This window comes from Alosa pseudoharengus, unplaced genomic scaffold, assembly GCF_046254945.1.
Source record: "Alosa pseudoharengus isolate Yale_2024_CS ecotype anadromous, Long Island Sound unplaced genomic scaffold, YU_APseudo_1.1 YU_APseudo_1.1_scf_6, whole genome shotgun sequence".
Taxonomy (NCBI): domain Eukaryota; kingdom Metazoa; phylum Chordata; class Actinopteri; order Clupeiformes; family Clupeidae; genus Alosa; species Alosa pseudoharengus.
Genome location: NW_027468848.1, coordinates 15,708,028 through 15,735,181, shown reverse-complemented (window position 1 = coordinate 15,735,181; position 27,154 = coordinate 15,708,028). Strand labels below are relative to the sequence as shown.

The following is a 27,154-nucleotide window of genomic DNA, read 5'->3' as shown; positions in this document are numbered from 1 at the left end:
TGTCCAAACTCCTCTTATGCCAGAGATCTGCATGTGTGGTCAAGTTCTACCACTTTTGTAGTTTATACACATACTCTGCAGACAGCCTTTGGTGCCTTCAACTTTTCTTGACTAAATATTGGCCTAGTTGCCACATGTTCCAAGAGGTCTCAAACGCAGCACTAAGACTCAGTCAGCATTGACGCGAAATGGAAAATCAACAGAACATCGACATGTTGTTCGACATCTACAGAGCTGGACTGAGGTAACGCCAGATGCTTCCCCCTGACAGGAAAGGAGTTAACAGAGTGGTAAATACAACAAAGTATGTTTGCATGGGTAGGCTGCAGACTGCCTACTGTCATGCAACAAATGCCTTCTTGACAAATGAGAAGAAATGTTATTAACAATGCTTTCTGATACCATGGGAAAAATCACCTTCTTGTTTGTCAATTAACTTAAGTAGCTAGTAACTAAAAGGCAATGCTGTCCATTCCATTACTTTATGGCCATGTAATCATTGGGCTACTAATGTGTGAAGTCATCTCAGAGTTCCTAGTGTGTGTGAATGCAAACAGAAAAAAAGCCCTAGGAACTGATTAGTTCTAGGGGTTAGTAGAACTAGGTTCCTAGAACTGTTGTGTCCGAATGGACAGTGTTTTTCCTATGTGTTATTCACGATGCATTCTACTGTCAGTAACTGATGCGAGAGCCAGAGGTTATTAGGGCCCATCCAGTTTGATGTAGACTAGTTTATTGCAAAAACATTAACTTTCTTCGGCACTGTTTCCTTTTCATTTTGTAGTGGTGGCTTCTGCTTCAGAATTAGGACAGGTGCACAGCATTGTCCGGGAGCATCAGGCTGTACATGGCCTCCGCTGGCTGGTGCTCACATCATGGCAGTTTAACAGTAAACAGCAATACCAATCAACAGTACCTGTCTAGTTTTATTCCATAAACATTTCTATAGACGTTAGTTAGTTAGTGGACTGCACCATGCGGTATCGGAGTTTTTTTTAAAAGGCATTCAGAACATGTTTGATGATGGTGGAGGTTATTGTCCAATGTTTATAACAATACCAGTGGTATGAATGGTGCCTATTGTGTACATATTGTGAATGTGGATAATACAGTGATTTTTTAATGTAAGTTGCCATTGGTGAATGAATTCTTTTGAGAGGTGGATAAACTCTATTTCTGAAATTCCAGAGGTGGATAAACTACGTTTACTTGTGTTTAGCCTCCACTACATCCCTGGTTAGTGGCATATGTACTATCAAAAGCTTCCATTTACTGCACGCACCATAGGCTACTGAGGGAACACAAACTTTATTGCAAGGGAACGCAAAACTAACCTATGGTCTAAATAAATCGCGGGCTCCGTATGAATCTTTGGACAACAATTGGCAATTTAATTCTGCGAGCTCAGTTGTGCTCTGGTTTACTTCCAGCTCATACGTGGCTTGCCAAAGCATTATCTAACCTTTATCACTCGTATCACTTCTCTAAGCATCATGAATTGACTCCTGCGAAAGTTAAACATGCACGTAAGAGTCTGGCATCGATAAGACCCTTTCTTCGAAAAAACAACTTTCCAACAGCCATTTTGAAATCAACATCGATAACCTTATATCATGATCGACACAGTCCCTTCCCGTTTCTGCATGGTCAATTCCACCCATCCCCGGGGTGGTTCTAGTGCCAGCTCTGATCACGTAGAGGCAGTGGGTTAGTTGCTAGTGTTTAAGCACCTCACTTGTCTCAAGTCAACCTGAATCTCTGATTTCCCCCGCGCAACCTGGTATTCTGCAATCAATGAGTCCCTTTTAAACGAAGCAACACATGGTTGCGTCCATTCCTTATTCCTAAGTGTCCTTTATTTACAGCTCGATAAAGCCGGAATTAATAGGATGAACCGGGTGCTCTTCTCCTAATGCAGAACTCTGAAGTGACTTGGCTTGAAAAAGAGCACCGCCTGTCACGATAAATCGACGTTTCTGTTTTATAAAATGTCACCTGCTAGATATCCTGAGTAGAAAAGTACATGGTGGCTAATATTGTGATTTGGGGCATGTGCATGAAGCACAGAGGCCGTGAGTATTGTACAGGAGGGAGCACATAAAAAAACACTGATGTCTGAGCAAAATTAAACAGGCTCTAACGTTATTTTCTGACGCTGCGTATTCAATGAGAACCCCGTGACAGCCACGCGAGACAATACAGCGTTTCTTTCACACAACTTCTCAGGGAGCGCCGAACTCAAGTTATCATAATGATCAACAACTCTGAACAAACTTAACATTATCTGCACGATGCAGTAGAATCGCATGTGGCCACTGACCAGGCCTACTTAACGTTATATGGTCGGATATGAAAGATCTGAGCATATTCTAAAACTATATTCAACCTTGAATCGGCCAGCTAACGTTAATAACTTATGTCTTCAGCAACAGGTAACGTTAGCTAGCTAACGTTAGCCATTTCTGTCAAATTGCTCGTTTGGCAGAATTTAAATTGAGTGTACATTAATTGAGCTAAATTAGGCAATCTAAAGAGCAGTAACATTAATGTTGGCCAGGTTACACGTGACAGGTAACGTTAACGTTAGCCAACACTGAAGCGAACTAATCTTAACAAGTCAAGCTATCGGTAAAAAATAAGCAGGAAATATTCGTTTACAGTTTACAACTAATCAGCTTCAATGTAAGACAAAACAAATGTGTGCGCAGAAAAACAACATCACAACGCAGTCTATGTGAGTGCAATAAACCTTAGTTGTCAGTACTGTTAATGTTAACTTATCAAACTAGGATGGCTAACGTTAACGTTAGATAACTCAACGTTAGCTTCTTTTGTTTCAGACAACTGTTTAGCTTCTGGAGAGTAACGTCATTCCCACTCTGTTCCATTTAGTCTGTAGATACTCGAAGCATTTAACTATCTAATGTTAACTCTAATATTTGCTATATATACTTTGCTCTGTACATCGTATATTGTATAGTTAGCGGGCGTAGTAGGTTCATTTTTGAGACAGTCTGTCTCGGTGACGTTACTGGATATGGAGTGTTACAAATAAGACTTGGTTGCATCCCATAGATTGTAACGTTAGTTAATTTTCGCCACCAATTTTGTCTAACTTACCTGTATGCAAGGGTCATGCATTCGAATAATTTCGTCAATGATGCATCAATGGAAAGGTGGGACCTGCTGGTCTTTCCAAAGTGATATGTTTGACAGGTTTGTTTGTTAACTGTGTCAAAGTCATATCCTTTTTTGGGTGGGTGTTCGGTATGCGGGGACGACACCATGAAGTGACCACTGTGAATGATCTGACTCTCCCGTCCATCAGATCTCTTTAACGTTAATCCGAGGTGGGGTTCCTCTGCATCCGAATCGTCGTCCTGTTCTTGCTTGATATTCATAACAGGCCTCCTGTGTTGTCGTATTTCTCTTGTGGCCATGACGAACTGGGCTAGCTAACTTTCAAGAGCGCAAGCCTAATGTTACTCTGCATAGAACTTTTACGAGTTAAGGTAAATTACTTCACATTACCGACACATGAGGTATTTTTCGAAGTAACTGCACATTTCCCCCTTACGTATCTCGTGTCCCCTCTGTTTCTCTTCCAAAATCATCCAACTTTCACTTAGACCATACGGTGTTGATTCCTCAACAACCGCTCCACCTACATCGATAGCTTCTTGAACTGAAAAACTCTCTTCACTTCGTCACTGCGGATCTCATCGTGATTGGACGAAGCCATTGCAACACCCACTAAGTGCTTACGACTGGATGAAATCCAACCTCAGCAGTAGGCTATCATTTTTAGCCTAGGAAAATTTAGTTTTTTTTTTTTTACAACATATTTCTTGTTACATGGTCCTGTAAGGCAATGTTGTAGTCACATTATAAATACAGTCAGCAGGCCTATGCATAAGTAAATGCTCGGTAAGGAAAGCTTTTATGCCCTGATACTGCCCCCCAAAAATCTCCAGCTCATTTCCTATGCACAGACTTTTAACCAACATTCTTATCTTTATTTTTGCTGACAATTAGGCTACAATACAACCGGATTTGTGTAATTGATTCAAATATCGATCTTACGCAAATCTCCGACCCTTACTGGAACTAGGCCAATATAATAAACCATTCTTGTTTTTATACGTTATATAATAGGCCTATGCTAGGCTAAGTACAAATTGCATTATTATGACCCCGCTAGCGAAGCGGTCACATAGGGACATTCTCTGGGGTTATGCCAAGTTTCTTAGAATTTCATCCATGGGGGGGTCTAAAAAATTAAGTTATGTGTACATTTAGTGACTGTACACTCATTGGCCTGTAGATGGTGGTGCACCCACATACTATCGGTATTAGAACGGCCGATACATAATTACAAATTCAGTAGGATTAAAAGAAAGCCAAAATAAATATTCATCATCATGGCTGCATTTCCAGTATTGGCGATAAGTAGTCGTTTGTCCACTAGATGGCGCATCGTTGCAGTGAGACGTAATTTTGTTGGAAATTAATCTAAAGTGGGTTGGAAAGACACTACGCTTCCTACAAGGACAAGACTGTAGGCTACAGTAGTTTACCGCAGAGAACGTCTAAGGGTAGGATGATTTCTGCATGACATGTAATTCCCATTTCCTCTTGAAGCCGAAATAAATCTCAGTATGTTTATCGGACATGCTTGTTTTTTACTGCAGGCTACGTTAATCCTATCAATAGCAGAACGTAGGTAAAATAATGTTACCGTTAGCATGGTTGAGTGATGGAGGCCAATTTGATTATTGATGTATTTGTAGAAAACCATAAATGCGTTTATAGGCTACCAAGCAAATCGATAACAGCACTAATTGTATCTTTCGACTGTCATCTCATTTGCTTATGACCATAACCTAGGCTACTAACAGGAGCTAAGTGAGTTAGCCACAACACGTTCGCTACGTGATGGTTTTTTAATGGAAAATATATAGGCTACCTGAAAGATAACCTGTCTATGATGCATCCTAAACACCGGGCTGGGACATTTCTGCTCAAGGTCTCAAAAAGCACCTGAGTCAACGTTCATTCCCAAACACCCATATAGGCTACTTAAATCCTCTATTTTCAAAGGTGATTCAAGTAAGGAAGAGCATGGCTCAAAGTAAAGTAACTGAAACTACATAAATTCGTCAAAGTGAATAATTTGTGTCAACTCGCCGCAATGTAGATTTATTAACGCAACCGTGATGATCTACATCTCCATTTAAACCAGATGTTTTAGAGCGCACGTTGAGATGTATTCAGGGCAGGGCTGTACCTACACATATTTGTTGCACGTGCTACAAAAATCATTCTTTGCGATGGATGATTTAGTACCAACGTTACACCGGTCAGATACAGTTTTGCCTATGGCTATTCCGTGAGACTGAGGCGCTTTTTGTTTGCTCGAAGTGCGTGTTTAGGGTGTGAGAGGGGAGTCGATGTGCTTTGATTCCAGCTTGGTAGTTGTAGTCTATGCGATTAAAAAACACGTGTGTGTGAAGTATCCAAACAATGATAACGCTTTCATTATGGCTGCTTTAGCCACAGACCTTGAGCTACTGTACAGTGGGTTGGGTTCCATTTGTGCCAAGTGGGCCAAGTGTCCACTTCATTCGCCCTTTCCGTGATTCACACAGCTACGTGAAATGTATTACTACTGATATGCAAAACTATTAACTTTTCGCCAAGAGGTGGCAGCTTGATACTGTAAGGTGTAAGCCATTGGTTCCAAAGGAGATTTTATTTGGGTCGCCAGCATAGCCTAGTGACAATTTGTGTTGTGTTATAGGCCTAGCATACACTCTCAAAAAGGATGTGTTGGAAACAACACATTTTTAACACATCAATGTGTTTAGGTAAGGACAACACATGTTGTGTTATTTTTTGTGTTAAACCCATGTAACACAGTTACTGTGTTGATATTTTAACACACCTGTGTGTTATAGTTGACACAATTTGGTAATGGTTAACACAGTTACTGTGTTTATATTTTAACACACCTGTGTGTTATAGTTGACACAATTTGTGTCAATTTGGTTATTGTTACTTTCATTTGGTTATGGTTATGCTTTTGTCCAAAGCCACATACAAATACAAGACAATATAATACTTAAATTTAACAGGGAGCAAATTAAGATGTTGGTCAGACTATTAGAAGGATAATAGCAATAATAAACAACAATGTCAATTCAATCACAGCATAATGAAGTGCATGTTGCCGTTTTATTTATATTTTTAGTATATTTATGGATCTTAGCAGATAAGACAATTATGAAATTATTTAAACCAAATAGTGTGTGCAATAAAGATGAATTCCTGACAGCCTAATGTGAAATTATGTATTATTTATTACAAATATTGTACACATAAACATTACACAAGTTCATAACGAGGGTTTACAAAAATATCATTGTTAAAAAATATCAAATGTATTGGTCTAAAATCAATTAAATCTCTTATACTAATTAGTTTAAAGTCCTCTGTTCTCTGGACAGCAATTGCATGGAAATGGTTATGGAAAAACTTTGTAACAAGTATCCTTAAGAAAAACATTTTGATTTTCACTTTCTGGTGAAATGTGCATAACTTCTCAAACCGTTTTCCTTAAGAGGAATGGCAAGTTTGTCGTTTTCTGCAACAATGATGTATTGGGCGGAGGCGGAGGGATCTGCAATGCACACCAAGTGGGGCTGGCGATGTTCTACTGATCTATCAGGAGGATTGTTCAGCACACTGGAAATGCTGGTTCCAGTCTGTTATTTTAAAGAAAGAACAAGAACATAAACAAGTCATTAGACATGTGCAGGGTTTCAAACCATTTACAAATTGACAATACTCATTTTACATTATACCAGATATAGGCGTTCCGTACTATAAGCACACAAAAGAAACATTTACTATAGGAGGGGCCTACCGGTTTTATATCCAAAAGGTAGCCCGAAGCTGACTTCACACTGCATTTGGTGTTCCCTTTGCCCCTGCCTGATGCAGTGGGGGGCAGCAGATGGACAAGCTTATGAAGAGCTCTGTAACATGAAACTATAAAAACAAACAAATTTAGTAAACTCTTACTTTCTTGTTAAAATCAATTGCATTCATTCACTGTAGCACAAAAGCTTAATAGAGATAATTCCTCCTACCATCAATCATGCTCAGGAACTGGTGGCAAGGCAGCTGCAGGTTCACTTGTAGACATTCTCTCCCATTTTCGGATGAACAGCATCTTTTCCAGGAAACATCTTTCCAAATTCTGTGTCAAAGTACATAAATGGACAAAATACAGTCATTTGAATAATTAGAATGATATCAGAAGGGGTTAAAGACAGTTCATCCAACTATCATTATTTTCATCTTTATTTTACTATTTTTATTACAAATAGGTCATTTGAAAAATTAGAATGATATCAGAGGGATTAAAGACAATTCATCCAACTTTCATTATTTTCATTGTCCCAAAACAATATGCACTCACCATATATGGCATGTCCACAAAGCGTGTAAACTCTGCAAAAACCTCCAACGTTGGATGTCTAGCAGCAATCCACAACCTTGTAGCTGCAACAAAATAGATTATTATAAATTTGATTTCACACCATATTGTGAACACATAACTTATTTCAACTTCCATACTGTTTATTTTTTAAATCATTCAGCATTTCCAAAATAAGAACACACAATCTGGGTGACTAACGTTAGCGAACTGGTCAGAAACGAAATGTTACTTTAGGTTATTATCAAAATGGCAGCATTGATTACTGTTTCATTAATGCGTCACATTATTGCTTAAACTGCACCCCAAAAAAGCAAACTACACACTCTATAAACTATAAAAGATCATCATAACGTTGTGCATAGATGTAGAAGCTAGTTCAACACTGGGTCTACTAACTGCATGCAATATCGTTTCATCAAACCGTGTTCACTAACGTTAGTGTCGCGTTCGGAATGCAAATGTGTTTTCCCTTGGCAGCGTGGTAGCTTCTAAATGCATTAAGTTCATTCATCATTGTTAACTTGCTAGACTATTTGTGAACATGTTCTAATGTTATGTCGTGGAGCAGAAGAGATATAACTGCATAGGCCTATAACAAAAACGACTACATTCACGTTACCTGACCTTATGTCTATTATGGCTTGTAACGTTAACCACCGATTGTTCAGAATAAAACGGTCACCGTTATCTATGCAAGTAAAAGTAAATCAGCTTCTAAATAAATAACGGTGGTTATCATGATTTATAGTAGTTATAGTAAGTTAGATAGTGTTGTAACTTATCGTAATTTGTAACGTAGATAGTAGTTTGTAGTTTTGACATCCTGAGCCATACCGTTAGCATTTAATACCTTGTTAGCACTAGCTACAAGGTCATACCAGTTCCCACAAACCTTGCTAACGTTAGCTGTCCATAGCTAAAACTTTAGCAGCTACCCAAAATGCGGATTTACCCACATAGTAATACGAGATGACGTAACGTTACAATATTTTAGTTTCTACATGTATGCCAGTGTTTTTCAGAGTGTGTTAATGTAAGGTCAGGATTGACTTAACATGGACTAGCATAACGATTGCTAATCAATAACCTAACGTTAGCTGCTAGAGCTACTTGGCTAACAATCGATGCTGGACTTTATTATCATTTAACCTTTACAATATTGCAAGTTGCAACAGTCTTTAAAATAAACATAACAAATACGTCTGAAGACATGGGTCTACCTTACCTTTTATTCAGACATTTAATTCCACTCTATGTGCCACTTGCAACTTCTTCCAGTGCGCCAAAATGAAGTGCTGAGAAAAGAACCTCTCCTCTCAGGGTAACGGCTCATCCAGGACACCAGGGATTGGCCAATAATTTAACACATTTTGTGTTGGGCAGTATATTCCAGTAATATAACACAGTAACAACACAAAATAACACAAATTGTGTTAAAATTGTGATAACACAAAAAATGTGTAATTATTTAACACATCATTTTTGAGAGTGTAGGGCGTACCTTATATAGCTTATAGTTTGTTAACAGTCACGGTTTTGTCATAACTCCGATCTATGCATTTTTGCATTTAGAATAGCTCTAAAACCGGGGGGCGAACACGTCACAGGGGGGCGCCAGTGCGTGGATATCTCAATCGCAAAATTAAACAATATTTCTATCGGGCTCCTACCATGGACTAGGCTGGGTGAAAATCAAAAGATTGCGTCAAAAGATTGAGCTTAACCATAGACCTCATAGTTGCAAAATGCAAGGGAACATGAATCAGCATATTATTTGCACAAACAATAACGGACAGTAGCTATTCAACTTTGCCCGTTAAAATGTGTATGAGCAGTCTCGCAACGCATTTCATGAAGGCCCTTTTGGACATGTCAGTTATTTGCACCACTGGGTAAAACGGCATTTTGTTTTAGACTACTGGTATTTAATTTGTGCATTGACAATAAAGCTGAATATCATTTGAACTAGATGACTAAACTTATGCATATGTAGAAGAAGAAACATTCACAAAAATCCATGACACCTCTCTTCTTGATAGACAGGTGATAAACAATCCCTGTCAGTTCCATGCAGTTTTCAACAGCTATCAAGAAGAGAGATCATGTCATGGATTTTTGTGAATGTTTCTTCTTCTACATATGCATAAGTTTAGTCATCTAGTTCAAATGATATTCAGCTTCACCAGTGGTGCAAATAACTGACATGTCCAAAAGGGCCTTCATGAAATGCGTTGCGAGACTGTTCATACACATTTTAACGGGCAAAGTTGAAGAGCTACTGTCCGTTACTGTTTGTGCAAATAATATGCTGTTCTTTGGAACCAATGGCTTACACCTTACAGTATCAAGCTGCCACCTCTTGGCGAAAAGTTAATAGTTTTGCATATCAGTAGTAATACATTTCACGTAGCTGTGAATCACGGAAAGGGCGAATGAAGTGGACACTTCTAAATGGAACCCAACCCACTGTACAGTAGCTCAAGGTCTGTGGCTAAAGCAGCCATAATGAAAGCGTTATCATTGTTTGGATACTTCACACACACGTGTTTTTTAATCGCATAGACTACAACTACCAAGCTGGAATCAAAGCACATCGACTCCCCTCTCACACCCTAAACACGCACTTCGAGCAAACAAAAAGCGCCTCAGTCTCACGGAATAGCCATAGGCAAAACTGTATCTGACCGGTGTAACGTTGGTACTAAATCATCCATCGCAAAGAATGATTTTTGTAGCACGTGCAACAAATATGTGTAGGTACAGCCCTGCCCTGAATACATCTCAACGTGCGCTCTAAAACACATCTGGTTTAAATGGAGATGTAGATCATCACGGGTGCGTTAATAAATCTACATTGCGGCGAGTTGACACAAATTATTCACTTTGACGAATTTATGTAGTTTCAGTTACTTTACTTTGAGCCATGCTCTTCCTTACATGAATCACCTTTGAAAATAGAGGATTGAAGTAGCCTATATGGGTGTTTGGGAATGAACGTTGACTCAGGTGCTTTTTGAGACCTTGAGCAGAAATGTCCCAGCCCGGTGTTTAGGGTGCATCATAGACAGGTTATCTTTCAGGTAGCCTATATATTTTCCATTAAAAAACCATCACGTAGCGAACGTGTTGTGGCTAGCTCACTTAGCTCCTGTTAGTAGCCTAGGTTATGGTCATAAGCAAATGAGATGACAGTCGAAAGATACAATTAGAGCTGTTATCGATTTGCTTGGTAGCCTATAAACGCATTTATGGTTTTCTACAAATACATCAATAATCAAATAGGCCTCCATCACTCAACCATGCTAACGGTAACATTATTTTACCTACGTTCTGCTATTGATAGGATTAACGTAGCCTACCTGCAGTAAAAAACAAGCATGTCCGATAAACATTCTCAGATTTATTTCGGCTTCAAGAGGAAATGGGAATTACATGTCATGCAGAAATCATCCTACCCTTAGACGTTCTCTGCGGTAAACTACTGTAGCCTACAGTCTTGTCTTTAGATTAACTTCCAACAAAATTACGTCTCACTGCAACGATACGCCATCTAGTGGACAAACGACTACTTATCGCCAATACTGGAAATGCAGCCATGATGATGATGAATATTTATTTTGGCTTTTTTTTAATCCTACTGAATTTGTAATTATGTATCGGCCGTTCTAATACCGATAGTATGTGGGTGCACCACCATCTACAGGCCAATGAGTGTACAGTCACTAAATGTACACATAACTTAAAGGAGAATTCCGGTGTGATTTTGAAACATGATACCGAGTGTAAACGTATGTCTCATAGCCCATCTCGGCTTGTCCCCTGCACTCCGAAATCTGGTGCTAGTTAGCCGATGCTACCAACAAGGCGGTCATTGGTGGTGCCTCGGCATCGGCATAGCCATGCAAATAAATCACTGTTTTACACCATTTACGAGGCTCAATGTATCTCCACACTTCATTGGTAGACTTCCAAGGGCCCTGACATTTAAAACGAGACATTGAGAACTTTGAAAAAGCACTGGTAGTTTACTTACAAGACGATTTATACAGATAGTATCTTCTCGAAGTTTAGCGTTTGCAGCCATCTTGAATTTAGTCACGATAAGTCGAGCGACGAGTAAGAATGAACAGGTATGATGGATCAGATTCCAAAAATAATTCCGTGGAAATGCATGGATTCCAGTTGCTGCTACTGGAAGAAACTGTAATCCATGCATTTCCACAGAATTATTTTTGGAAGCATCGGCTAACTAGCGCCAGATTTCGGAGTGCAGGGGACAAGCCGAGATGGGCTATGAGACATACGTTCACACTCGGTATCATGTTTCAAAACACTTTAGGTCAAAATCACACCGGAATTCTCCTTTAATTTTTTAGACCCCCCCATGGATGAAATTCTACGAAACTTGGCATACCCCCAGAGAATGTCAGGTTAATCATACACATAAAATTTGTGTTCAAATTGTGAATTTGAACGTCTTTACTGAAGAGAGGGGCAATTAAAGCAGAATGATATTGCATTTTCATTTTTTACCGGGGGGGGGTGCAAATCACAAATGAGTGATTATGGGCTAGGTTGATGTGGGCCCTTGAGACCAACATACCATAAAAATTTCTTCATCCTCGGTGCCACGGTTCAGGTAGTTATTTAGGAAAAACTGCATTTTTTGGGTTTCGGGGGGCCCAGCGCGGAGGGGGAGTGGCCCCCGGGGACCAAACGAAATTTTTCCGTAAAAGTCTAGTGGGGCTATATACCCACCAAATTTCATGTGCCCCGGTGTTTCGGTGCCCCGGGTATCGTTGACCAAAATTTCAGGAAGTAGATGACGAAAAAAAAAAAAAAAAAAACTTTGACAATCCCTATATGACCGCTTCGCTAGCGGCGGTCATAAAAAATACATTACGCTGCTACCTTCTGCTTTTCCCAAATACAATGTAGCCTACAGGTGTACCTTTCATCAGTCCAGTTGCAATGGATGGACTGTAATGAACTGCCCTACTTGTGATTGTTTAGAGATTTTAAAGGTTTTATAACAATGCTACAGATTTTTTGGCCCAGAAACAAATCTATTCACCTTTGCAGCGCCAGTAGGCTACTTTGTGTGCGGAATGTGTGCAAACACACATTCCAAACAAGCATACACAAAAGTTTCAAGAGTGGGAGATGGAGTAGAAGATGGAGACAAATTCATTAATATGATTTATTTTCGCGGAATGGATGTGCAGGACTGAGCGGCGGTCATATTTTGTACCGCTATGCGGTACATCTAGTTTCATCTTTCTTACTGACAAACCCATTTTATTCCATGGGGATATTTTCACGTTTTCACGCCTATTGCTACCTAAATAAAGCCTTTGTCAAATGTATTGCAGGCTATATCCATTTTAATGTTCTGAGTTTTCTATTTTTATGCAGAACCTCATGCCCCACCAACACAGAACGTTTAGGGAACGTTTGGGAACGTTATGGTTCTCTAAAGATTAGTTCGAACCAAACCAAAAACTAGAACGTTCCCTCTGGGTTATAACGTTCCCTAAATCTTAACCCCAGGTTTATATGGCTCTGGTTAACCCGTGTAGGTTGTTGAACATTCTAACATAGATAACGTTCCGCAACAATTGAAGGTTCTAAAATTCTATGTTGAATTCAATGAACCCAGATATTCTTTAGAACGTTCCATTTCCCAACATTCCTGTCATACCGGTGTGACGGTACTCCTGGGAACCAACCATAAACATTCTCCTGTGGTTACACTGTACCTCCACACAATGTTCCAGTTTGGTTTTTTCTTGGTTGTTCTGAGTGCAGTTGTGAAATATTTATTAAAACCGACTCCACACGGGTTTCCCGTTTACCAACAAAACTAGATGCGCGCGCAGCCGTGGGGCAGAAGACGCTTGGTGGCCGTCCACAACGTTATAAACTTAACCTACTGTAAGCTACAATCGGACTTTTTTGTATACACCTGTTGTCTCAATGATAATAACATCTAATTTCAGACTATATTTTAAAGTTTGCCGTTCATTTGCATTATTAATATAACATCGTATTTTGTCATTTTTGGCGAAGACATGCATTCCGTTAGGAATATTGATGAACATATTTAACATTCTCTAAGCATCGTGATTTCGAATTGGTGCAGTTTTTAGCACAAAAACTCATTTTATTCTTCTGCTCTTTTGCATTGATCTATGCTGTTCTATGGTGCTTTCTGCCTCTTGGTTGCGCACAATTTTTTTTTTTGTGACGTTGCATAGAAATCCATGTTTGCAGTCACTTTATTTAGATTCACTCAAAATGATTTGTCTGGTCTAAGACAAAATCTAAGTAAGATAATCCAAGTAAGATAAACAACATATCAAGAGGATATATTTTTAGGCTTATATAGATTTTGCTAAAAAAGTGTTTCATGCTCACAGAGATATTGGATATAGTTTTTTAGGAAGTCTGGATCACTTGGATTGTTTGCGTTCTGTACATGAGTCTAAAGTTAAGTGAATACGTTACAGTTTCGTGATGCTGTGGTTAATGCAAGGGTTTGCTTACACAGGAGATCAAAGCATGGCATTCACATTTGGGAAGTTAGAAAACTTCACCAATCAGACCATCCATATGTTTTGAATTGCAATGGAATTTATTAGCAAAATAGAAAGCACACAAAATAAAAATATTTACATCTAGAAGACAGAAGGAAAACATGAAAATTAAACTGGTACTGTTAGTGTTACAATGTAGCTATAGCTGAAACTTTACAAGCTGAATAGTGTAACCTGGTAACAGATGATTACCCACAATGGTCACTATATATAGCTTTTGGCAATTAATACATTCAAAAATGACCGTGTACTGGAGCTCTGGGTTGAACAACACACATTTGAAGAGTTTGTAACTAGAAGGAAATGGACATACAACAACGTATGAAATGAAAAGGGCACAAAAGTGGCCCATGTAGACTTTACTGAAAGACCTTTTCGCTAAAAGTGAGACAAGTCACAAGGTCTTTTAAAGAAGAGTCCAGTCAATGGGTGCCTTCCCAGACTCTTTTAGCAGCTCATTGGTTCTGGAGAAGTGCCTGCAGCCGAAGAAGCCCCTGTGAGCCGACAGTGGAGAAGGGTGCACCGCCTGCAGGACATGGTGCCGTTTCTGTTGGGGCCACCATTTCCCAGAATCAACAGACCAGACACAAACATAAGGACATGATTACAACACCACCAAAAATCAGATCAAGTCTATATCTAGAGACCAAAAAACTGGATCTAGTCTTTGCAGCAGAAAACAGACATGCCCCAACCTTATTGATGGTCGCCCCCTTCTTTTGGGCATAGGCTCCCCACAGCATGAACACAAGTCCATCCAGGTTGGTACTGAGCCACTGGATGACTGCGTCTGTGAACGTCTCCCAACCCTGATCCTTGTGCGAGTTAGCCTGGTGTGCTCTAACTGTTAGTACAGCATTGAGCAGAAGCACTCCTACAGACGAAAAGGAGCTTTAAAGACTGGCATGCAGTCTCCCCGGTACAAACTACTAAACCGCAGTAGCAATAAAAGAATGAACGAGTACGCAAAAATATATTTACATTTAAATATATGGGTCTTTCACAACAGAAACTAAGGCCTTACATATTGAAGAGCAATCAATGTATTTATGTCAAGGTAGCCAATTGAAACAATAAACACATATCAATAGAGTGAAAAAAAATATATATAAAAAATGTTGCCGTGTTTGAAATCATGACTCCCTGTTTGAGAAACTGACCCTACTATGTATAGTGATGTTTTTTAACACCAAGCAGTATGGTCTCTTACCTTGTTTGGCCCAGCCTGTCAAGTCCCCGTGACACGGGTGCTGGAACCCCTCTATATCGGAGCTTAGCTCCTTATACATGTTCTCTAGGCTGCAGAGATGAGAACAGAACCAGTTCAAGGGGTAATCATGTCACTGACTTGTTTAGGTTTTACAATTTCAGTTTTCTTATAAAGTAAGAAAACAGGTTTTGTTGGTGCTTATAATATTGCACGGATGAAGCTGTATATCTATAAGAGTTCAAACCAAAGGTGAATATCATAATGGTTGGTGAACCCATGTGTACTGCATGTGTATACGTGCAAGTGTACTGTGTACCTATAGACGTGTTTATGCAAAAACAGTCTGTCCCGAGATGCGTTTTTGGGTATTATTCACTTGTCATCTTTTCTCCAACATCAGCTACTTACTCTATTATGCTTTCAGTCATTCTTCTAACACACTATCAAGTCTCTCACAGAGGCCAAGGGTAAGGCTTGTATAATTGTGTCTCTGTGTCTGCTCACATGGCTTTAAAAAATCCTACTAGTCCCATTTAGGCCATGCACAACTGCAAAATGTATAGCCAAACCTTTATCACCTTCGGCACGGTTTGCCTTACCCCACAAATAATCATTTTGTTATAATGTTGTTAACAAAAATATGTTTTGTTAATTTAAGTTAGTTTAACACAAATACTTTGGGCTACAGTGACAGCTTTGGCTAACCGGATGTGATCAATCTTAAAGGGCATTACATAGTAATTTGTCTAAAACTAGCTCACTAACTGCCCACAAACTTAGATTTGCGAACATCAACATCACAGATGTACTGATAAACAGCTGCCAGGTTACTTCCTGATGCATTGCAGTGATTAATTAGGTAATGTTTTGTTAGTTTTCCTGCCTTGACCACAAAGCTATACAAAGTTTTTTGGACCACAATATAAAGCTATATAAAGGGAATGATGTGTGTTCATATCTCGTTCACGTGAATATACCAACAAAATGAATGGGGATGTTTAAAGGTGCTCTAAGCGATGCTGGGTAACGTCACTTCTGTTGACGTTCAAACAAAACAGAGAGCTAGCTCGCTACTCCCTCCCCCTCCATCCCGTGCAACTGAAACTCTCCTAAACTCGCATCTCGTCAGTGATTTGCTGGAACAGTTGTTTTTGTTGCCGTTTTTGGAGCCTGGGATGTCCACAGGCACTTTTTTACAGTGTATTCGGGGCACAGGCAGCTAGTGGATGGTGAGGTGATGTTTGCTGTATGTGACAAAAAAATGTTTTAGCTTAGAAACTGCGTAACATCGCTTAGAGCACCTTTCAGTTAACTGCCAAAAAAATCAGACCTTAAAAGTAGTGAAAACTAGAAAACCGCATGGCTAAACTGTTCAGGCAGGAAACATGAGCAATCACAGACTGCTCTCACCTCATAACGTCTTGCTATTTAGGTAGCTATTAAGCCATTTCTGTCCATTCTGGCCAAGAAAATGTCACCCCTCACAAACCTGACTAAGCCATTCGATGGCTACCTGGAAACATGTATTTTAACCCATAAAGGATTGCCAACCTGGGTGGAGGACGGACAGGCCTCTGCACACTAAAACACAGTCCATGAGCTTGACCTGGCCCATGGTATGGGTCCTGCCCCAATACCACAACCTTCACCTGTAAGAAATGAAGATACAAACATTTGCAGAATATCCAACCTACGGTCTCACATCTACACTCATTGAGTCATCTAAATAATATAAAAACTGGTGTGTGTGTGTGTGTGTGTGTGTGTGTGAGAGAGAGAGCGTAAATTAATGAGTGACAGGAGGCGCTCACATTTTTTATGTCACACATCTGGGTCCATGTGAAGACCTGGTGTGGGGGAGGATAGACTGTGTGCTTCTTCCGTTCATCTGCTACGAATGACATTAACTGTAAAGGGAAGAGAGAACCTTTTTGTCACGGAATCAGAATTCAGAAGTTATATCTGAAGACACCTATCAAGAACACAAACAAATCCTCCATCAATACTTATACGGAGCAGCAACACTGCAGCCATGCCAGCGATGCAGTACCTCTTACCTCTTTGAAGTAAGGCTTGGCAAACTCTTTGCTCAGGGCTCTTCGCCAGCTCTCCTCTATGCCATCGGGGGCAGTGTGGGCCGACAGTCTGTCTAGTGCCGCTCGCTTGTTGCTAGCAATACGGTCCAACTGCTCCGGGCTCAGCGAAGACGAGGAGCCAGCCTCAGTGTCCTCTGCCTTTCGTTTCTTCATCTGTATAATTTTTGTATATTTAGGCCTAGTTAACGTACTGCTTTGTGTGACTACTGCTTGTCCGATTGAATGTGAACGCGCCCTATGAACGAACAGGGATCTTACGGCGAACATTTGACCGCAGGTACGCACTCATGTATTAGCCTACTTTTTAGCGTCGGTCCGGTTGATATAACCAACACCGTGCAACTTTAATGTTGCAGTAAAAGGCATGTCGCGCAGACAATTTCAATGCGTTCTGCACACACACACGTGACCGGAAACAGATGAGAAATCAACAAAGTAAACTCGCTGCCGATACTGTGCCGAGGCGGCTGCATGATGACAGATGTAGGCTACCAATGGCATTAACCGAACTTTAATCATATTACAAATTGAGAGCTAAAACAGTATTACAAGATTGTTTACATGTTACGACATGAGTTAAATAAGACAAATGCTTCCGGGGTTCAAGGGTGGTCGATGGTTTGAACAAGTTTGAAATTGTACCGCGCGCACATGTGGGAAATATAAAAGAGCACATGACAAAAATGTAAAAACTGTTCATGAACAGTGCAAAAGCTATGTGCAAAAGCCGGTAGGTTATTCACCCGCCCCTCGTTTCGGCTAATGAACTTAAAATGTAACGTTAACGTTAGTGCAATGGCTTTTAGCCAACATAAACTCACACTGTCCTTTACGTCTTCTTCGTTTTCCTTAACATCCTCGATACTCCTCTTTTTATCAACTGGAGAAAAGAAATTTCTTATGCTTTTCTGTCCAATCATTATGTCCGAGCTTGCAGTGCTTTACGCTATCTTTGAAGAATGTATGGAAGGAAGAGAACTGTGCCAAGTCCGTCAATAGCCTAGTACTCTCTCCCGCCAAATTGACGTGACGCAAAATTTGCATAATTTCAGAGGCGCAAGCCCTGAGTTTGCACAGCAGACGAGGTACGGTCTATTAAATTTGTAGGCCTAGGTGTACATAATAAATGCTGAAATGACTCCATAAGTTAAAAAAAAAATTCACCCGTCTGCTTTTTATCTGTAACTCTTATCTCTATTATAGTGTTTTGTGTTTTGCTGGCGCTGGGATGGACCGGTTTGTGACAGCAAGCAGGAAAAGGAAAAGGCATGTTGGAGGAGAACTTGACCAAGCTTCTCACAGCAAGAAGAGCAGAGAAGCTCCTGAAGAAGAGCTGGAGGAGGATTATGGAGAAGAAGAAGACATGTTGCTTAAGGAGTTCTCTCAGCCAATACCATGCAGCAGAGAAGCTCCTGAAGAAGAGCTGGAGGAGGATTATGGAGAAGAAGACATGTTGCTTAAGGAGTTCTCTCAGCCAATACCATGGCGGAAAATTGAAGCAGAGGGTCTGGACTGTGACTACTGCCTATTGTTCAAGACAGAGGAAGCAAATGAGCTGTTCAATGCATTGGAGAGGGAGCTTGAGTACTTTACAGGTGAGCTCTAGCCAAAGAAAGGGCCTACATCCAGGTGCATTGTACCTAGGCTTGTTTTTATGCTCATGTTCATGTGCCTAGAAACTTAACTTGGTATGGTAAAGGTCCACAGCAGGTCTAAGGTTACATAGGACATACATCAAATCACTACAAAAGCCCACCTTGTCTTCCTCAAGCTTCTTTTTCTGAATGGATATTTTTACAGAGGGTCTTCATCAGTTTATCCAGCAGTAGTCACTTATCAAAAGGACAATTTTGCTTTTGGAGTGTGTTTTTTCCCCTTGCTGTTTGTGTGTGTTGTGACCTCTGCACAGGTGACCAGGCCAAAGTGCAGGTGTTTGGGAAGTCCTACAGTGTTCCACGGAAGCAAGCGACCTATGGCAATGAGGGACTCATGTACTCTTTCTCTGGGGTGCATCTTCTTGCTCGAACCTGGACCCCAACGCTGGAGAACATACGGGATACAGTCACCAAGGCAACTGGGCACACTTTCAACTTTGTGTTAGTCAACAGGTAAGAATATACTGTACAACCAAATACCTCATGGGTTATGAAATCTGTGACTTAAGGCTGTGCCTGTGTTCTCAACAAAGAATTGTGCGCTTTAAACCTATGGTGGTCATCTTAAAGGAAAATTCCGGTATTTAGCACTTTGAGTCCCTTTTCTGGTTTGTTTTGAATGAACTAGAGTGGTACACACCGAAATTTTGATGATTGGTCCTGTCTCGACCTTTCAAAACTGTGCAACTCACCGAGTGGTTAGTGGTGTTTGTTGATGTTCCAAAACAAGTAGCGTAGCGAAATACAGTTTCTGTCGTGTTTTATTTTGTATTTTGTAAAATCCCATTGATTTCTGTTGGAAGACTCATTGCACGTTGATATTACTGCGCCACCATCTATGCTTCAGGTTCAAATATTGAGCAGTTGTGAATAGTTCCACAATAGCAAATAAGACGGCTGGAAATCATACATTGCGCCGATATATTTGCTTTTAATAATCATGGATATACCAAAAAACTTTGATGTAATCGCTTCCTGCCAGGACTTTTACAGGCTTTTCCCAAATCACGAAAGTAACGTCGAAGCAGCGGTATAGTAGCAGATAGCATCCATCAGGCAAGTGTTATTTAAATGAACTCCTGGTGTACCTACAAACTTTTCAATGCCTAGTTTTACGAGTAAAGAACATACTGTAGAAGTTTCGTACCTTTCAGGGCATTATTAGTGGGGTAATTTACGAGATAAAAGTTGGTTCCATTACGCCTGCAGAAACTCATTAGGTTCTGACAGCGCTACTCGACCAGGGTTCCACCAAGGGAAAACAGGTTCTGGGAGGGTGTTTGGCTCGGCGTCATGGTGCAAAGGACCCTAGGGTGAAATTACTCCGAACCATCGCTTTAACCAAAGTCCTTTTAGGCAAGTCCCTCCACTCGGCGGCCATATACCAACGTTTTATGGGCACTCATCGGGCACAGTCTTTGGGTCGAACTGCGCGTGCGCAAGGCTTCACGACACCAATCTTGCTCCAGCGGCGAGATCACAACACATGATTGGCACGATGTCTTCACAACACACCATATGATTGGCTCAATGTATTCACATGTCGACGTTTTGCCGAGGAAGGGGTGAGATATGTGTAGACAACGGCCATATTGGCGTGACAAACTAGCCCCATGCATTTCTATGGAGTAGTTTTTGAGTGCTGTGTCTCCACATTAGAAAGTCTCTGCTTTAACTTAGAGATCGCTTTCTGTATTCCAGTCTTACTCCTCAACTCTAACCAGATTTCCATAGCCTACTCAAGATTCAGAATTTATTTTATGGTCAAACATCAATAAATAAGTGAAAATATATGTTTGTTTCCATATCAATTCTATCCCTGTTACATCTGCAACTATTTAAAATGTATATGGAAGTAGGTCGAGGAGTTTTTAAACTATTCAGATGAAAATGTGGTATTTTGATGGCAGGAGCTGGTATCAGTGTTGAAGCACATGAGATGGGTTGGTTATTATCTTTTTTTATCTTATTTAGCCTGTAAAGCCCTATCTTTCCCTATTGATGTTGCCTACTCTATGTAATGTCACAGCTTTGATTGTGACTGCCTAACCTTGAGTAGAAAAATATAAGACCAAAGTTTAGTGGCTACAGCTGAAATCTAAGGCCTAGGACATGAGAGTTAAGTACCTTGCTTAATGAGGCCTTTTCCCACAGGTACAAAAATGGTCTTGACCACATGGGGGAGCACCGTGACGATGAGCGAGAGCTAGACCCCAGCTGTCCCATTGCATCAGTGTCTTTAGGAGCAGCGCGGGATTTTGTGTTCCGACACCGGAACAGTCGTGGGGGTGCTGGGAGAGGCGGACCACCGCCAGTCAAACTAGAACTGGCTCATGGTAGCCTGCTGCTCATGAATGCCCCCACCAACACAAACTGGTACCACAGCCTGCCCGTGCGCAAGAAGTCCCAGACGCCCCGCATCAACCTCACCTTCAGGCGCATACTCAAGAAGCTGAAATGACCAAAGAACCGGAGACAAAAAAGCAATGACATAAGCTCTAACATAACAGGTCCCTCATGCCCCAACTCTCCTTTACAGTGATGCAGCCCTGAGGACAAGCTCTCAGCCTCACCTGCACTCACTCATATAGGGAATAGGAACAACAAACTATGTGTCTTAAAAGATGTTAAGTTGTGCTTGTTTGGTTCACACTGTGTGTAAATGTCTTTCTGCAGCAAATTACAACCAATATCACTTAGTATAATTAAAACAAAACACATTACAACATGTTTACAAGGAAAAGTACTTTTATTTGTTTTTTTTTATAAAACCAATAAGTACATATAGAATAAATAAGTGAAACGCAATCATAACCTCTGTACAAGAATTTACTAATGCAGAGTGAAAAACAATAAACCAGAAAACTAAACAAATATGGTCCCAAGACTAACATTCTATTGTTTCCTCAGGTTCAGAGACCGAACTTACACAAGGCAATAGTTTGGCTGGACTCTGGTAAAACAAGAGAGTAACAAAAAAAAGAATTTGTGGTATAAATATTTACATACCTTAGCGAGCAGACGTGAACTGAGAAAAGAGATTTTTTTTTTCTATGGAAACTTTTAGTGTCTGAAGTACCAGCACTGCTGGACCTATTCTTGAGGCATTGCATATTGCCCCACCCCCTCTCCAGTCTGTCACAGGTGCTGTCTGAACAGGTCCACTCTATACAGTGTCATTTTTTTTGTTACATTTGTGTTTTCCATAGATTCCGTGGGACCACTAGGCAAGGGATACATTGCTACTCTAACAAACTGCCATGCTAGCACACCCCTATGCCACTAAGATGCCACTACCATAGCACGCTGCTATGCTAACAAGCACATTGTCCCACAAGCTACTTTTTCTTGTGGTGAAACCTTTTAGCAAGCACACGTGATACTCCTTATATCCAAGTGACCGATCTTCAATCAGCAGTACTACCTCTTACACACACACAAGAGGCTGTGCTGGTTATTACCTGCTAACAGATCTGGAGAATGACCTATTGGTGCCAGAGTAATCTCTCGACTCAAGGCCCAAAGTGTGACCAATATAAAAATGGCAGCGGTGTATGTGTGGTATGTAGTATGTGGACACATATGCAGTGTCACCTTCAGGGATTTGCAGAGCTGCTGAAATGGTAACCTGCATTTCACAGTACTGTGTCTACACAGATGTAGACCATTACTTTGCCATGCATATACCTCATTTGCAGGCTGTGCTGACATGATACTGTGTGCATGTGTGTGAGTGAGGGGGGTGGTACAAAGTTAGGGATGAGAGGAACAAAGAGAGAGGGCACTTGAAGATTTAAAAAAAGATCAGGAATCAACATGTTTAAAAAAAAAAGTAAAAATACACATCTGCCTTGTTTTTGTGACTTGGGGTGGTCACCTAGTGTATCCGGCACATGTCTGGCCAATAGCGCAGTCTAAAAACATGCCTTTGGCTAGAGACTCCATGTGACCATGGGTAGGAGGCAGAGATGACAGGCATGAATGTGTGTGAGTGTGTGTGTGTTTGTGTGTGTTCGTGTGTGTGTTACAGCAGCAGGACAAAAAGATGCAGGGCCAGATGAGAACAGTGTGTGGACCCTCCTGAGTGTGAGGGAAAAGAATGGAAGGGAACATCAGGGAGGAGGGTATCTATGGCCACAGTGCACTCGCACGTGTGTGTGTGTGTGTGTGTGTGTGTGTGTGTGTACGTACGTGTGTGTGTAACATCAGCAGCGGGTCTCACAGTTTTCTTTTCTTTTTAACAAAAAAACCCCAAAGAAAAGCAGAAACTACAGGAGCCTGAGGCTTGACCTAGTGAGAGGGAGAGCAGGGAGTGATGGAGGGGGGAGGGGGTGACCAGAGGCCAGAGAACTAAAAGGCGGAAGTCTCTGTAGGAGTGGACAGAGTTAGCTCTCCTCTCGACTCCCAGAGCCGGAGTACTCCAGCTTTCCCTTCTTACTGGGAGGAGCACCATCTTCTGATTCCTAGAAGAAAGAGTGAAAGAGTGAGGGACAGAGAAACTATAGACCCTTTCAACAATAAAAACAAAAACAATGCTTGAACGTTCTATTTGGTTCCCAATCTACTTCCACATATGGAATGTTAAAACGGAAGCCTTGTAGGGCCAACTATGATGCTGATAATGGAACTCTCTTGAAAGGGTCTATACACAACAAAAGTTTTTATATCTTTTGTAGTTGATATACATGTGTGAGCCCACATCTAGACATAGGATTGTTCAATATTTTGCATGTATGCATTAATAATACCTGGGGAGTTTTAGAAGCATCCGAGAAAGCTTCCTGTTCTCCTGAATTCTTTCCCTCCTTTTTAGAGAATTCTAGAAAGGAAAAAGAAAAATCATTAATAAACACAATTTTCAATAACTTTTGCACATTAGGTCCATCTTGTGGGGCAGTTGAATATAACCACCACTGCATGTCTCAGGAACAAAGATGCTCTATCATTAAAATTATTTAGATGTGATAGTATTAAAGTAGCCTCATTCAGAACTGATTTTAAGCATCAATTTGTTCTGACCTCAGTGACTACATGACTGTGTTTGGGGCAGTACAGTATTGTATAAAGTTATAGCCAACAGTGGGAGCTCGACACTCAGTTTGAACACTCAGAGAGCCAGTTCATCAAGTATGAGAAATTGTCAAAACCACTTTGAAAGTCTGTAAATTGTTCAAGTGTTTGTACCTGTGTATAGAACAGAGTACTCAGGGAATCAAATGAGTTTCAGAGTGTGTGTGTGTGTGTGTGTGTGTGTGTGTGTGTGCGCGCGCGCGTTGACAAACGCACCACTCTTGCCATTAGACACCAGTGTCTCCTTTGCCGGTGACGGACTCTGTTCACTCTTTCCCTCTGTGCTGTCACTCTGAGACGTTGCTACGGCTTCTGGGGCCGGACTTGTGTTGTTACTGGTTTCCTGCTTTAGCGGAGAGGAGTCTGCAATGGAGCTCTGGTTACTGTTGTCATCTGTAGAAGGGAGGGACATGGATCATGAACATGAGAATGTGAAAGAGACAAAAAAAAAGCAAAAGAAACACAGAAATATAGCTAAATGAAGCACACCACTGACCATGCATGTCCATCATCCCAGGAGAGGAGCTATTCTCCGGAGTGGTAAGCTCAGAACCGTACTTGTCATCCTTGCCCTTCTTTTTGTTCTTGCTCTTCTGTGAAGACATGTCGAATGAGAACTAAATTCAGATATTCACAACACTCCCCTACAATAAACATTGACATGCAGAGCTGAGAATTGTTTTTGTTCAAAGAAACAAAACCATATTAATACCACTGCCCCCTTGTACTAACTTCATAGCTGGAGAAATTTAGCAAAACCAATGTATAAGCTGCGGCTAATAGTTGGGAAATTACGGTAGTCAAAACTAAGTGTAAAAACCTTCATAAGTCTTCAAGTGTTCAAAAGTTAGTAGATGCCGATATCAGAGGCAAAATATAAAATGTTCACACAGAACATTGTCAGCTCTAAGTGAAAGCATTGCATGTGATGCTGTAAACATAATACACTGCACTCTTTACATTTATTGTTTCCCCCCCTTGGGTCCAGTCAATAAAAGCAAAAAGAGGGTTTGCACTCCAAAAATATTACAGTGTATACCTTTCACTGTGTTATTAGCAGCAGGGTTACAAACACTGCAGTCCACTGCCCTTCCTCAGTGTGAAACTATCAACAATGTCATACTGTAAGCTAAACAGAATGGGTCATAACCGACAGGCCTCCTCCTTTAACACAGCTATATGCAATTGGGACACGAATATGCACCACTTATGGATACAGTTAGCATGGGTGAACTTACGTCATCAGATTTAGGCTCCGTCACTGGAACCCACTTGTAGATTCTGAGCGAGGTGTCTCCCACAGTCACCCACTTCTTCTCCCTGAGGAAACACAAACAACTTCAATGCACAAATCCAGTAATTAGTAGGCCTACCTGGTAGGCTACTAGGAAATATGATGCAGTTGAGGTGGTCAACAACGGAATTGGCCAAATGTGGTAAAAAATATATTTCCAATAGCCAACAAAGAGATGCTTTAAAACAAGTCATCAGCTCGTAGCAGGTCAGTCGCTCTTGGTCTACAAAGACTTTCCACTGAACCGCCGACAGTTCTTGCAATGCTGCCGACACGACACAAAGCAAGTGGCGGGTCTGCTCCGGAGGACGACACGGCGTACTCCCCGGGACAATAAGCCCCCCGCGGATACCGCCCTCACAAACACAATGTCCACAGAATCACCTAGCCATTCATATCGAAGTGTGGAACATCATGTTAAGTATTATCTGATGTGCTCGAAACTCTTGCCGAAGGCAACAGACTTCAGCGTGAACTTGCAAGATTGTTTTTAAGTGACTTGATTTTTGCGCTTCAATAAGCGGTAAGCTAACCAAGTCTAGGCCAGTGATAAATAGGCCTACACGTTGTTGTATTTCAGGCTATACTTATGGGCACAATTATTTTATATTAGCAAGCTGAGCCCAGGAAAATAGACTCGACGAGACCTTTAAGACTATTTAAAAATATAGCTAGGCCTACCCATTGGACATATTCACTTTCACAAGTTTTAATAAGCCAAGAACAATGTTTGCTTGATGTTGAAAATTGGCATTTTGTTAGATTTTTCAATCAATCAGAAATGGCTTTTCTTTATCAACATAACCAAATCAACAGAATAGCCTAACCTAACAATATCGACTAACTCCAAAATAAAAACACATCACATACTATTTAAATAACACACTTTCAATGATTAATCATACCATAAATCGCACACTGAATATAACCTTCACGTTTCCAAATAATCTCTTTCTCTATGTTTCTTTTTTTTTTTTTTTTCGTTAAACGCAGTTGCGTGTGAAACTTGCGTGCAATGTCTCCCAGCCCCCAACGCACGCCTATTTCTGTCCCGCTGGAAGAACCACTCCAAGCGCTACATTTAAAACCCCGGGAACGTATAAAAGTATTCTCACTCTACAGCGCCTTCGTCGTGCCGCAAGTCACTCACTAAGTGTAGATAACTAATGCCGATTCTAACGTCCCCAACTCACTGCACATTCCGAGCACACAAAGCGCTCTCCAGCCGGCATTACAGGCTCAAACAGCAACGGCTTCATGTGACTGCAACGAAATGGCTTCTAGGTTCAACCCACATTAAATTTTAATGGAAGAAAATCGTCTAATAAAGTAAGTAATACTCGGTTAAACATCGCCGGCACGGCCACTCACAAGCGCGCTTCTACAGCACACCTGAGCCGAAGGAAGATTCCGACCAAAAATCGAACTCAATAAAAGCCCCTTCTTTGGTTTCATTACATTGTTTCTCCTCGTTGTCTCTCCTCCCCCACAGTCTTTCTGTCCTTGAATAACGTGTAATGCCTTTTAGCTCTTACCATTTTCGTACTTTCTCAATAGCGGCCATAACCCGCTTGATGTCATCTTTCGCCCTGCTCCGGGTCTCCGCACGGACCGACCTGCCCGACATTACTGCTGTTGGTAAAATATCTTTTTAGCTCGCCGGCTGTTTAGACACAATGCGAATGCTCAGTAGAGGATTGAGAGAGCGGTTATGCGCCTGCGCAGATCA

General features: G+C 40.9%; 4 protein-coding genes and 1 long non-coding RNA gene across 7 annotated transcripts in view; 1 reads left to right on the top strand and 4 right to left on the bottom strand.

Annotated features, from left to right (window-relative positions):
* mlxip (MLX interacting protein) overlaps nucleotides 1-3,653 on the bottom strand; it is a 41,247-nt gene extending 37,594 nt beyond the window's left edge. For both annotated transcript variants that reach the window (XR_012983507.1, XM_076269634.1), the window contains exon 1: nucleotides 3,121-3,653. Coding sequence is in view for 1 of the 2 variants with exons in the window: in XM_076269634.1 (XP_076125749.1) it covers nucleotides 3,121-3,440 (320 nt within the window). In the remaining variant the exon portion in view is untranslated. The remainder of the gene's footprint in view (nucleotides 1-3,120) is intronic.
* Nucleotides 3,654-6,341: 2,688 nt separating this feature from the next.
* Nucleotides 6,342-7,220, bottom strand: LOC143105892 (uncharacterized). Its single transcript, XR_012983565.1, has 3 exons — nucleotides 7,152-7,220; nucleotides 6,926-7,050; nucleotides 6,342-6,764 (listed from the first exon to the last, which is right to left on the bottom strand). It is a non-coding gene; the product is annotated as an uncharacterized LOC143105892 (long non-coding RNA).
* A 6,901-nt stretch (nucleotides 7,221-14,121) lies between these two features.
* unga (uracil DNA glycosylase a) lies at nucleotides 14,122-18,329 on the bottom strand. The gene is made up of 7 exons (XM_076269635.1): nucleotides 18,228-18,329; nucleotides 17,368-17,559; nucleotides 17,122-17,217; nucleotides 16,862-16,959; nucleotides 15,311-15,399; nucleotides 14,796-14,974; nucleotides 14,122-14,647 (listed from the first exon to the last, which is right to left on the bottom strand). The coding sequence occupies exons 1-7, from the start codon at nucleotides 18,324-18,326 to the stop codon at nucleotides 14,507-14,509; spliced, it is 894 nt and encodes a 297-aa protein (XP_076125750.1). The 5' UTR covers nucleotides 18,327-18,329; the 3' UTR covers nucleotides 14,122-14,506.
* On the top strand, nucleotides 17,592-21,935 carry alkbh2 (alkB homolog 2, alpha-ketoglutarate dependent dioxygenase). Of its 2 annotated transcripts, none has more exons than XM_076269636.1 (4): nucleotides 17,592-17,683; nucleotides 18,610-19,001; nucleotides 19,316-19,514; nucleotides 21,216-21,935. In XM_076269636.1, exons 2-4 carry the CDS (start codon nucleotides 18,635-18,637, stop codon nucleotides 21,520-21,522), a joined length of 873 nt encoding a protein of 290 aa, XP_076125751.1. In that variant the 5' UTR covers nucleotides 17,592-17,683; nucleotides 18,610-18,634; the 3' UTR covers nucleotides 21,523-21,935. The 2 variants fall into 2 exon arrangements, with proteins under 2 accessions (XP_076125751.1, XP_076125752.1); XM_076269637.1 differs by lacking the exon at nucleotides 17,592-17,683 and adding an exon at nucleotides 18,409-18,491.
* Nucleotides 21,792-27,133, bottom strand: bcl7a (BAF chromatin remodeling complex subunit BCL7A). Its single transcript, XM_076269639.1, has 6 exons — nucleotides 26,961-27,133; nucleotides 25,370-25,451; nucleotides 24,628-24,724; nucleotides 24,348-24,524; nucleotides 23,810-23,880; nucleotides 21,792-23,524 (listed from the first exon to the last, which is right to left on the bottom strand). The coding sequence occupies exons 1-6, from the start codon at nucleotides 27,050-27,052 to the stop codon at nucleotides 23,447-23,449; spliced, it is 597 nt and encodes a 198-aa protein (XP_076125754.1). The 5' UTR covers nucleotides 27,053-27,133; the 3' UTR covers nucleotides 21,792-23,446.
* Between the last annotated feature and the right edge of the window lie 21 nt (nucleotides 27,134-27,154).

Coding starts and splice junctions, on each gene's coding strand:
- unga (XM_076269635.1), bottom strand. CDS start 18,326: ATGATTGGACAGAAAAGCATAAGAAATTTCTTTTCTCCAGTTGATAAA. Junction 16,960..17,121: donor AGATGTGTGACATAAAAAAT/GTGAGCGCCTCC, acceptor CATTTCTTACAG/GTGAAGGTTGTGGTATTGGG. Junction 15,400..16,861: donor CCTGTCCGTCCTCCACCCAG/GTTGGCAATCCT, acceptor TCATCTCTGCAG/CCTAGAGAACATGTATAAGG.
- alkbh2 (XM_076269636.1), top strand. CDS start 18,635: ATGGACCGGTTTGTGACAGCAAGCAGGAAAAGGAAAAGGCATGTTGGA. Junction 19,002..19,315: donor GGAGCTTGAGTACTTTACAG/GTGAGCTCTAGC, acceptor ACCTCTGCACAG/GTGACCAGGCCAAAGTGCAG. Junction 19,515..21,215: donor AACTTTGTGTTAGTCAACAG/GTAAGAATATAC, acceptor CTTTTCCCACAG/GTACAAAAATGGTCTTGACC.
- bcl7a (XM_076269639.1), bottom strand. CDS start 27,052: ATGTCGGGCAGGTCGGTCCGTGCGGAGACCCGGAGCAGGGCGAAAGAT. Junction 24,725..25,369: donor CGGAGCCTAAATCTGATGAC/GTAAGTTCACCC, acceptor ATGTCTTCACAG/AAGAGCAAGAACAAAAAGAA. Junction 23,881..24,347: donor GGTGTCTAATGGCAAGAGTG/GTGCGTTTGTCA, acceptor TTTCCTTTCTAG/AATTCTCTAAAAAGGAGGGA.